General features: G+C 36.7%; 1 protein-coding gene across 1 annotated transcript; it reads left to right on the top strand.

Annotated features, from left to right (window-relative positions):
• Nucleotides 1–1840: 1840 nt before the first annotated feature.
• On the top strand, nucleotides 1841–10890 carry LOC122020605 (thioredoxin H1-like). The gene is made up of 3 exons (XM_042578604.1): nucleotides 1841–2003; nucleotides 10300–10422; nucleotides 10515–10890. Exons 1-3 carry the CDS (start codon nucleotides 1917–1919, stop codon nucleotides 10647–10649), a joined length of 345 nt encoding a protein of 114 aa, XP_042434538.1. The 5' UTR covers nucleotides 1841–1916; the 3' UTR covers nucleotides 10650–10890.
• Nucleotides 10891–12371: the final 1481 nt, after the last annotated feature.

Below are 12371 nucleotides of genomic sequence, written 5' to 3' on the forward strand. Positions count from 1 at the left end.
TTGCAAAAAAAAAATAAATATAGTAATGTTGCATACAATGAATTATTTTCTAGGACCTCGTATGACGGGAGTTTCGTGTATCAGACTGTTTTTATAAAATATTTTCAAGATAAATGAAAAATAAAAGGATTTAAATGATAATAATAGAGTATTTTCATAAATTTTTAAAATATATATCAATTCGGTGGATTAAAAAATAGGTTAAATCAATTTTTAAAATGATTGTATATCCACAGACAGAAAAGTCATTGTGGAAAGCTCATACTTTAAGCATAAATTGTCAGATGGCAACAGTCTGCAAGAACAAAATTAATGATCGTGCTACTGATGTTAAAGAAAACAACAATAATAATTCTAGCAACTATCTTGTGTCTGAAGACCCAAAAAATGCTATCAAGAAAAGAAATGGTGTGTTTTCATTGGTAATTGTTTCTGATGATTTTGGTATACTTCTGCTTCTTCATCTTAGTGCGATTATTCAGGAAAATCCACCATCAAAGAATGCAAGGACTTCAGTTTATCATGGAGTAGGTTTGAGATGCTTCTTCATTCATAACCAAGCTTATGTTGGATCTTGCATTAGTGTATGATACAGTTTTGTTTGCAATACACTTATGATCAGAGAAATTGTAAACCGCAGTTTCTTATTTGAAGAACAAAGGCGCAATGGTATAGCGAAAGAAGGAAATTTTGCATGTGACACGTGAGCATCTACTTAGCAAAAGGTGAAGTGATCCTCGTGCACCTCTATTACTAGATAACATCTATGATCTCAATCTTGAGGGAAATAATAATTTAAATATCCTGTTTTTGTTTTGATATTTTCTTGGAATTCTTCTCAGTTATTATTATTATTATTTCATTTTTATCATTTTCATATTTAGGAATAATAATGGGACGGGACGGGGATGGGATCGAATCACCATCCCCACAGGGATCGAATCATCATCCCCACCCCCATCCCCGCTTCATTCCCAAATTTAATTTATATTATTATTATTATTATTATTATTATTTAATATATTATTTCTTTGCGTGTGTAATATAATAATATATAAATTATTTAGGTCTTTGAAAATCCGAATTATTTGGATTTTCTAATGTCACGTTAGAGAATCCCAGCAATAAACTATTGTAATGGGCTTCCCTATGCAAAAAATTATTTTAATTTAATATTATACTTATTTTAATAAAAGAAACTAAGAAAAGTATATTTTTAACATCGTCGGCCTAAAATATTTATAGAAGCTTCTTTGATCATAGTGTTGTCAATTCTAAGATGTGGGACTAAAGAGAACTATATTTTTTATATAAAACAACCAAAGAAAATTACTAATAAACCTTGAAATTATTTTTAGTGTGAATAGAAAATTAAAAGGACAGGAACGTAAATTCATTTTACGCTTCACCAAAATTAGTTAGTAAAAGGGGGAGATTTTTAATAAAATAGTAAGATAGTAAGATATTAACATTATTATTAATATTTTTTTTTAAAAAAATCATATTATTATTTATTAATATTAATAATAATAATATTCGGAGCGGGTTCAGGAATGAGAATAATATTTCCATACCCGCTCCGAACCCGTCCCATCTCCGAAAAATCAAAAATCCTTATCCTCATTTTAAATTTTTCCCGCGAAACCTCAAACCCACATACAAAAATTATCATCCCTATTCATATTTATAAATTCATAGGAATTCATAGGGCTACATGACATGCTCGACTCAATTTCAGCTGAAGACATGCATGGCACGTTACATGGAGTAGGTAAAGGATAAGGACGTGATCCACAAGGGTGGCATTTCCGTAATTTCTGCCCACAATGGCTTTAAATGGCAGGCCTGGAGCCACGACCTAGGCCGTTCCGATTCGTCGACCTCGTTTTCATCGACGAAGAAGATTTGGGAGAGCGATGGCGGAAGAGGGAACGGTGATCGCCTGCCACAGCGTGGAGGAATGGACCAGGCAGCTCGAGGCGTCTAACGCGTCCAAGAAGCTGGTAATAAACTGCTTCCTTCGTCTCGGATCTCATTTGTTTTCCTCCGTTCCTCTCTCCCGTCTTTGATCTAATTGGGTATTACTTGATCCTTGGGATTGCCGGTTCTGTTACGGCTTCTTTATGTTTCCTAGGCGACTGCTGATTATATTTGCCAGAAAAGCTCAGTTATGGTTTTTGTTTCGTTTTCTTCTTTAGCCTGATATTTTTGTGTTAAGAATGTTTACTTCTTTACACCCTGTTTGGAAATAACTTAAGTCATGGAATTGAATTGAATTCCATTATGAATTGAATTCCATAAGGAATTGAATTCAATTCTCATGTTTGGAATGAATTGCAACTTAAGTTATGGAATTCTTATGTTTTATCATTTTATCCTTCTCTCTTTTTTCTTTTCTTTTTTTACAAAGAAGAGAGAATGAGGGCACAATGGACATAATATGGAGAATTGAATTCCCTATCTAAATCACACATAAAGAGGTGTGATTTACTTTTGCCTTGTTTGATGAAATTGGAATTGAATTCCATATCAATTCTTAGCTAAAAAAACATTCCAAAGCATGGAATTCAATTCCAAAGAATTGGAATTGAATTCCATATCATTCCAAACAGGCTATTAGTGTATGTTCCCCCGTGTTGCAAATGGCATGCGCGCTTAAAAAGTAGGACTAAAATATAGGTATACGGCAAGTTTCTCGCAGGTAAGATTTTTTATATGCTTAGCTCAAACCTTAATTTCGTGGCCCAAATAATTTATTGCCGCAATAAAGTTGTTAAACCAATATTTTATCATGAATCGTTTAGGAACTTTTGAAGCATGATTCGTCGGTTTGATTGGGAATAATCTAAAATATATTAGAAACGATTACTATATTAGAAAAAAAAATACATCTTTAATGTAATATCTTACTTAATAGCATAACATAATTAATGAAAGATGCGGATTCTTAATTTATAAAAGAACGTGCTTTCATTTACACATCGTCAAAGGTTACAAACTGTTGTCTAGTTTAATTCATTTAAAATTGCAACCATATTGCCATCACATTTATACTAGAACTTAAGTACATATTACTATTTATTTATATAGAAACAAAATATGAAACTCAAGAGGCCGACAATAAGTCAAGAACTCCGCCCCCACTGTGAATTCTGTATTGACAAGAACATTTTTATTCACCTAAGCTGTCAACTACTTGTGAGGCTCTTCCCTCCCTGACCTCTTCACTGATCATTCAATAGAGATTTTCTTTTTTAAAAAAAGATAGTGATGAGAACCCTCAAAGACTTATATTTTGGATAGGTGAATGTGAGGTTTAAATAAAGAAATTGGCAACAACTTCCATGGCAAATTAATCTGGCTGATACCCTCAAGAGAACAGTTTTTTTTTTCTCTAAATGATTCATACCAAATTGCACTCAATCATTAGATTTCTTTTGTAGGGTGACATGTATTGACATTTGAATCATATTTCATTGTGGGGTATGGATTGCAAATCATTTGTAGCAACTATATATGTCAGTCCATTCTTTTGTTATTGATGTGTTGATATATTGGCATCTATGTTTTAGCTTTTTTTTTTCCTTCTTAATGTGTGTTCAATGTTTCCAATTTAATCACTTTCTCTATGATTATCTTGCTTTTATGAGATAATCTCAGTATTGAAGGTGTTTTACCTTTTCTGTTAACCAATACAAGAACACATCATATCTTTATCCAGGTTAAAATTTTGTATATGATCACTATATTAGAAAAGCCATGAATAATTTCTTGTGTGCAATTGTTTGTTATATTTATATGTATATATAATATAGTTTCGATGACAATAACAAATGATCCAACAATTTAGTTTGATAGGAAATTATGCAGGTAATAGGTTTAAATATTGAGGTAGCACTGAAGAATTGGAGATATCGGGGCTTTAGCTAAAATAGGGGAGATTATGACGTTCTATGCAATATTTCTTATCCTCTTTAGGTTAAGGGATTTTTAGTACCAGTTTATGTCAGGCAACTATAGTATCAGTTGATGTTGGTCAATTAGAAAACAGTACATACAAAAGATTGACCTAGCCAACATAATGTTAAGATGAATGCTTGAATTTACAGGGACAAAAAAGAAAACACAGGTTTAAATAGATGATAAAAATTTGGAAAATAGATCAGGATTATATAAACAAGTGCACAGACAACAATTAGATCTTAGTTAGACATGTTCAATCAATGGGTACCAAAGCTTCAAGGATTGCAGGGAGAGAAATAGAAGAACCACCTAAACTTAATACAACTGTGTGAGACTGAAAGTGTGTGCATAACAATTGTACGTGTTGACGGGTGACTCATATCTGGATGAAAGTTAATGTGAGGGATGTCATGGAAGAAAAATCTATTATGATTTTTTATAACAGAATTATGATTTTTCATAACAGAATTCTATTGTGGTTTTTCATAATAGAAATCTATTACGATTGTACCAGGTCTAAGGTTTAGGTACTATTTATAGGGATAATGAGAATCATCGAATATGATTCAATTGTGTAGAGAGAATTCTAATAAAGTTTCGGTAATTTATGTGGAGTAGGCACACTGTCGAACCACAGTAACTACTTTTCTTCTTTCTCTTCATCTTCTTTTTCGTGTTTACTCTTTCTTATGCGTCTTTGTCTCATTGCTCCGCGCGATCTCTTTCTCTCTTTCTCTTCTTCCGTGTTAGAGGTTGAGAGGTGTTGCCTCCGACCTCCTTTATGCAACAATTGGTATGAAAGCGAGGTTTTGGCGAATTTCTTCAACATGTCGGGGACGACTTCTGCGAAGTTTGATATGGTGAAGTTTGATGAAACTGGGAACTTTGAATTATGGCAGAGAAGGGTCAAGAACTTGTTGGTGCAACAAGACATGGTGAAAGTGCTAGGAGAAAGGAAACCGGAAAGCATGGATAGATCGGATTGGGAAGAACTTCAGGCAAAGACAGTGACAACGATTAGGTTTTGTCTTACATATGATGTGATGTACCATGTCATGGATTAGGAGTCACTGGTGGTAGTTTGGCAAAAGCTGAAAAGTTGGTACATGTCAAAGTCATTGACAAACAAGCTGTATCTTAAGCAAAAATTATTCGGGCTGAAGATGACAGAATGAATCGATCCGAGCCAGCACATCAACATATTCAACCAGATTGTGAGCGATCTAAAGCAAGTTGATGTGAAGATCAAAATGAAGACAAGATGTTAATGTTGTTGAATTCTCCACCTTCATCTTTTATGTATAAGAATTTGGTTATTACTTTGATGTGGGGTAAGGAAACTCTTAAATTGATGGAGATCACACGTGCGTTACTAGGTTTTCATCAAATAAAGAAAACAAGCGATGAAGTTTTTCAGGGAGAAGGACTTGTGGTAAATAACAACTAAGAGCGTAGTAGGAGCAAATTTCGACATGGATCTGGTAACGACAACAAGGCTTGTTCTAAGCCGAGAAGGAAGAAGGTGATCACATGCTACAAGTGTGGAGGTAAAGGTCATATAAAGAGAGATTGTCTAGAGATAAAGAAACATGGTGTAGAGAACAAAGGTAATTTGACAAAGTCTGCAAACATAGTTGAAGAAAATTCAGAGAGCGGTGATGGAGATATGCTATCAGTTATGTCGAGTTCGGAGCAATTGACGGATGTATGGATTTTAGACTTTGTATGTTCATATCACATGACTCCAAACAAGGAGTGGTTTGACACCTATAGGGCAGTGAATTCTGGTTTATTGTTGATGGGAAATGATGTGTCATGCAGAGTTCTTGGCCTAGGGAACGTCAGAGTCAACATGTTTAATGGTGTGATCAGAACCCTATCTGATGTCAGATAGATACTATAGCTAAGGAAGAAGTTGATCTCACTAGACACACTAGATGATATTGGTTGTAGTTACAAAAGTCAGCGAGGTGATAAAAGTCAACAAGGGAGGTTTGACGGTAATAAAAGGATAAAAGCTAGCAGGAAACATTTATAAGTTGATAGGGACTACAGTTGTAGGTGGAATTGCCTCGGTGGAGTCTGAATCAGACAGTACTGTCTCGTGGCATATGCGGCTAGGGCATATGGGTGAACGTGGGATGCTAGAATTTCACAAGAGAGATTTGTTGAAGGATGTGAAGACGTGTAAGTTTGAATTCTGCAAATTCTGTATTCTTGGAAAATAGAGTAAAGTGCAATTTAAGATGACAACAAATAAGACAGAGGGGATTCTGGACTACGTACATACGGATCTCTGGACAGCCAGTGTAGCATCACATGGAGGACACTTGTATTTTGTGAGTTTTACTGATGATTACTCACGAAGAGTTTGGATATACTTTATGTGTCGCAAGTCAGAAATTTTTATAAAGTTTAAACTATGAAAAATTGAAGTTGAGAACTAGACCAAAAGAAAGATCAAATGACTTAGGTTAGACAATGAGACTGAGTACACAGATTCAAAGTTTCAGGAATTTTATGAACATCATGAGATAATGAGTCATTTCTCTGTTCGCAGAACACCTCAACAGGATGGGGTGGCGAAAAGGTTGAATAGAACAATCATTGAGAAGACAAGATGTCTCAAGCTGAGTGCAAGGCTACTAAAGAATTTTTGGACGAAAGCAGTTAACATAACATGTTATCTCATTAATAGATCGCCAAGAGAAACATTAGAAAGCAAAGCGTCAGAGAAAGTATGGACAGGAAATCTAATAGATTACTCTCATCTTCGAGTTTTTAGATGTCCTGCATAATGCATATATTTAATGAGGAAAGATCAAAGTTGGAAGTCAAAATAGCCTATTTTTTAGGGTATCAGAAAGGAGTTAAATGCTTTAAGCTTTGGGATCCTAAGGAAAATAAGGTGGTGTTTATCAGAGATGTGGTGTTTGACAAAAAGGTTATGCTACAACGTACTTAGGCAGAAGGAAAGGAAACACAACAATATGGAGAAAAATGTTGTGCAAGTGGAGCTAGAGAATTATGACTCTGATAATTCTAGCTCAGAGCACACTGAGTATTGTATTATAGCTGGTGGCAGAACGAGACAAGTCGTAAACCCACCCACCATTTACGGATTCGAAAACTTGGTATTTTATGCGCTTAATACTAGTAGCGGAGCCCCTACATCTTTTTAGGAGGCGGTACACAGTTCTAAGAAGGATAAGTGGACGAGTGCTATGACAGAGGAGATGGAGTCATTGCATAAGTACCAAACATGGGATCTAGTGGAACTTCTCATGGAAAGAAAGCTATAGGGTGCAAGTGGATATTCAAGAAAAAAAAAGCAATATCAGAGGAAGAAGTGAAGTTCAAGGCTCGGTTGATAGCAAAAGGATATTCATAGAGAAAGAGGATTGACTATGGAGAAATTCTCTCCAGTAGTAAGACATATGTCAATGAGTCGTGTTGCTTTGGTGACATATTATAATTTGCAACTGGAGCAAATGAATGTGAAGATGACATTTTTTATGGAAATTTGGAGGAGCAAATTTTTTTATTTCACAACCTGAGGTATTTAGTTAGTCCGGATAAGTGCAATTGATTTGTAAGTTGATGAAATCGCTCTTTGGATTAAAATAATCTCCTAGGCAATGGTACAAACGTTTTGATTTATATATGATTCAAAACATATATAAAAGATGTGAGTATAATTGATGCATATATGTGAAGAGCCTTGAAAATGAATCACCGGTTTTCTTACTACTATACGTAGATGACATGCTCATTGTTGCGAAGAAGATGAAAGAGGTCGACAAATTAAAGAGGTTACTAAGCATGAAATTTGATATGAAAAATTTGGGAGAGTCCATGAAGATTCTTGGGATGGAGATTCACAGCTACATGAAGATTATGGCTGCCTCAATATAGCTATGTGGAGAAGGTGCTAGATAGGTTTAACATGAAGAATGCAAAGTCGGTGAGCACACTCCTGCCGCATCACTTCAAGTTATCTAGTACACAGTGCCCAAAGACGGATGACGAGATGTCAAAGGTTCCTTATGCTAGTATAGTTGGTTATCTGATTTATGTCATGGTTTACACAAGACCAAATTTGACGCAAACAGTTAGTATGGCGAGTAAATTTCTTTCAAATCCTGGTCGAATATATTGAGATGCAGTGAAGTAGATTGTTAGATACATAAGAAATACAACTGATTAGATTATGACATTATGTAGAACAACCGGAAGATCCTTCAGTTGTTAGATACGTAGATGCAGACTATGTAGGAGATTTAGATAATAAAAGTTCTACTATAGGATACGTGTTCACTGTGGCAGGAGAACTTATCTATTGGAAATCTATGATACAATTTATTGTTGCATTGTCTACTACGGAGTTGGAGTACATGGCAGCAGTTGAAGTATCGAAGGAAACTTTATGACTTACAAGGTTGGTCAGTTCTAGTGGAGTAAGTTGTTATGTGATAGTAGAGTGCTATCTATTTAGCGAAGAATTAGATGTATCATGCGAGAACCAAGCACATTGATGTAAGGTTTCACAAGATCAGAGCTAATTGCTTCCGGAGAAATTCAACTTGAGATGGTTCACACTTCATATAATGCTGCAAACATGTTGACAAAGCCAGTGACCACAGAGAAGGTTAAATATTCTTGAACTTGATCCATATCTCTAGATGTTAGAGGAAGGAAGTCAAGACCCAGAGATCCAGGTGGAGTTTTGTTCAGATACTCGTGTTCTTCGAAAGGATGAATATTTGTCAAGGTAGAGATTTTTGACGGGTGACTCATATTTAGATGAAGGCTAATGCGAGCGGCATCAAAAATCTATTAAGGTTTTTCGTAACAGAATTTTGTTACGATTTTTTATAAGAGCATCCATAATGGAGGATATTTGGAGGGGATATTTCTCTAAATATCTCCTCATTTCAAATATCCCCCATTCTGAGCGTAGGTGATGAGGACATTGAGAAATCATCGGCCATATGGCTTTTAATTTAAAAAAAAACAAAATCTAGCTGCTGAGTTGTTGTTGTGATTTTTTTAATTTAGTAATTATCAAAATATAAATAAATATTAATTAAAAAATATTGATGAAATATATTAAATTAAAAATTGATAAGTATAATTAATTTTATTTAAATATAAAATAAGATATAAATTAATAAAATAACAGTGGAACCATACATATTTTGTTGATGAGATATTGGATTGTGGAATTTAAGATATTTGAGAGTGAGATATTTGGTAGATGAGACTCATGAATATTTGGTTAAGGGGATATTTGATTGTGGGTTTGAGATATTTAAGGAGTGAGATATTTAATGAATGATATGAACGTGAGGACCACAAATATTTAAAGAGATATTTAGTTTTATTGTAGATACTTTAATATAATTCTGTTATGATTTTTCTGTTATGATTTTTCATAATAGAATTTTGTTACGATTTTTCAAAATAGAAATTTGTTACGATTTTATCGGATCTGAGGTTTAGGCACTATTAATAGGGACCCTTGTAAATTTATTGTATAATGAGAATTATTGAATATGATTCAATTGTGTACAAAAAATTCTAATAAAACTTGGACCGTTTTTGTGGAGTAGGTATGACGTCAAATCACAGTAATTCTTCTTTCATCTTCTTTGTCCTTGTGTTTGTTCTTTCTTGTGTGTCTTTGTCTCGTTGCTTCGCGCGATCTATTTCTCTCTTCCTCTTTTTCCGCATTAGAGATTGAGAGGGATTGCCCTCCCCTCCTTTACACAACAGTTTTGAAGTGTATATGGGTTAACATCCAACTTCCAATTGTTCTTTCTTATTAATGTTTTTTTATATGATTCATTAGGATTTATAGCTATGAAAAATTAGCTTTAGCCAGTCAGTTTTATTATGATTTGCTGAAGTTGGTGTTTTCTATCATTGTGGACTGCGAATACAAAGTCTCATAGTTTCACAACCAGTTGTTTGAGTTCTCAGGAGAGATTGACCATACGTAATGTCCATCCATTGGTCTCCTTGCCTTTTAGATGATATTATCTCACTTCCTTCACTATCATCTTTTGCCTTTTTCCTCCAAATGAGGTACGCAATTAAAGGATGCTGGGCTCCTAGACTATCCGGTGCGAGCATTTCCTGATTTACCCTGGTGGCCGATGGGAAATTTTCGTAGGGCCTGGCCGGTCATCCCAGGCTTGATGTTATCCAGCCTGATTAATCATTTTTTTCCTTTATGCCATATCAGTTAAATAATCTGTGTACCATGACATCAAGCATTCTAAATCTGAAATTTAGTATTTACTGTGTTTTAGAAGATAAACTTTTTTGTTGTAGGTTGTCGTCGATTTCACTGCCTCATGGTGTGGACCTTGCCGAATGATTGCACCACTCTTTACCGAACTTGCCAAGAAGTTTCCAAATGTTGTTTTCCTCAAGGTTGACATTGATGAACTGCAGGTAAGTTGCTTCCCTTGTGAAAAAGTCTAATATTAGTCTCAATTTTTTTCTTCTTCTTTTGCTGCTAAATTTCTAATACGGTGAAATTACAGACTGTTGCAAGAGACTGGGCTATAGAAGGAATGCCGACCTTTGTCTTCCTAAAGGAAGGAACCATCGTGGACAAGATCGTTGGTGCAGATAAGGTAGCGCTGCCAAAGAAGATTGAGCTTCTCCTGTCTAAGTGAGCGTTTAATCAATGCAAAGATCAAGTCATCTTCTATCAAAACCTTCCCATTGTCAATAAGCAATTTGCAGAGATCTTGGATCTTAATTTCAAGTCTTGGATAAAAGTTCTACGAGCGCCTAGCAAATGCTTTTATGATTCGTCATGTTAAAAGCATTGTTTGTCATGCTTGACGTTCTTGATCTTAACTTCCGGTTGTGCATCAGTTAATACTTGACCTTCATGTTTGGCGGCTTTGTTTAGATATGGACCTTCCTCACAGATCACGGAGCTTTTGCGTGATGTTCATGTGCATTCGTTCGCACTTACGCGGTGTTTCTCGTTCATGACTTTCATGTGCACTTGCTTCTCTTTTATGTTGATACGGTGATGATGAGGGTTCAATCCCGTTGTCACGGTGGGAGTCAAAGGAAGTCAAAGTCAAAATGATTAATGAGTGGATGGCATCGGTCGATTGGGCGGAACACTCCCCGATCGGGGAGGATTCTGATCCATCGTCAACTTCGACACAACATTCAAACACTCGACGTTCAAGGGAGAACGACGTTCTTCTTCTTGTTTCGTCGGAGATTGACTTGAGCGTTGGAGGGTCATCGCCGGGACCCCTTCCCTGGCTCGGCACTAACGCTGTTTGTGTTGCAGGTCGGAGCGAATCCACCAGAGGTCAATAGGAGCGTCACATTCTCAGCATCCATCTCATCGACTTTCGGACAGGATCATATTTGGCGTCGTCTATGGGAACGTCACCTGAATCCGAGCTGAGAAGATGGAAGACGATGGATGACTAACCATCGGGACGCTCACTCAGGAGGAGTTGGAGATGCTCGTGCAAGTACGAGCAACGAAAATGATAGAGCAACAACAACAATAGGCGTTAGCCGATCGGCTAGCATCGCAGCCTGCAACATCGGTGGCCGATAGGTGAGCGGGGCCAGAAGACCAAGAGGAGCAACTCTCCGTGTGGGGACAGAACCGAAGATCGACCAGCACGCAGGGGGAAGCGCCGCCCGCGCCGATCTCCTTCCATTGAGCCCTGTTCCAAACCCTTTCGGAGATAGCCCAAGCACATCAGGAGCGAGGATCGTCTTCAAATGATGCTCCCGGTCGGGACGCACGTAAAGGAAAAGCGCCCCAAAGCAACACGCCTCCCGAAGGAATCTGTTGGATCGTGAAACTCGATAGAGGGGGGGGGAGGTGAATATCGAAATCTTTCGAAAAGAGTAAGCACAGCGGAAAAGTAAATGCAACGCTAACACAGAACCTTTTTACTTGGTTCGGAGCCTGTGTCGACTCCTACTCCAAGGCCCGTACTCGCTGAGTACTTTTGCTAGGCAATCCACTAGCAATTCGAATATATATTACAAATTCAGTACAAGATTGCTGATAAAGAAAATTACCGACAATAAAAAGAATTAGAACAAAAAAGGAAAGCTTGTCGGAGATCACAGTGTCACAGGATCACGAGGAAGCAGATTGTCAATTCGAGTTGTGTTTTGAGCTCCGCCTTTGACCCTCCTTATATAGGAGGCTCGGGGCGCCTGGAATCTTCAGGGCGCCTCGACCATGACGTAGCTGACCCAACCAGGAGGCTCCACGTGGTGACGACGTGAGGAGGATAAACTTTACCTCCGGGCGCCCGGACCACCTTTCTTCAGAAGACTCCTTCTCTTGCAAGACAAGGTTAGTCCGAGACAAATATATAATGTATATCCTGCAAAATAAA

This window comes from Zingiber officinale, chromosome 9A (genome assembly GCF_018446385.1).
Source record: "Zingiber officinale cultivar Zhangliang chromosome 9A, Zo_v1.1, whole genome shotgun sequence".
NCBI classification, from domain to species: domain Eukaryota; kingdom Viridiplantae; phylum Streptophyta; class Magnoliopsida; order Zingiberales; family Zingiberaceae; genus Zingiber; species Zingiber officinale.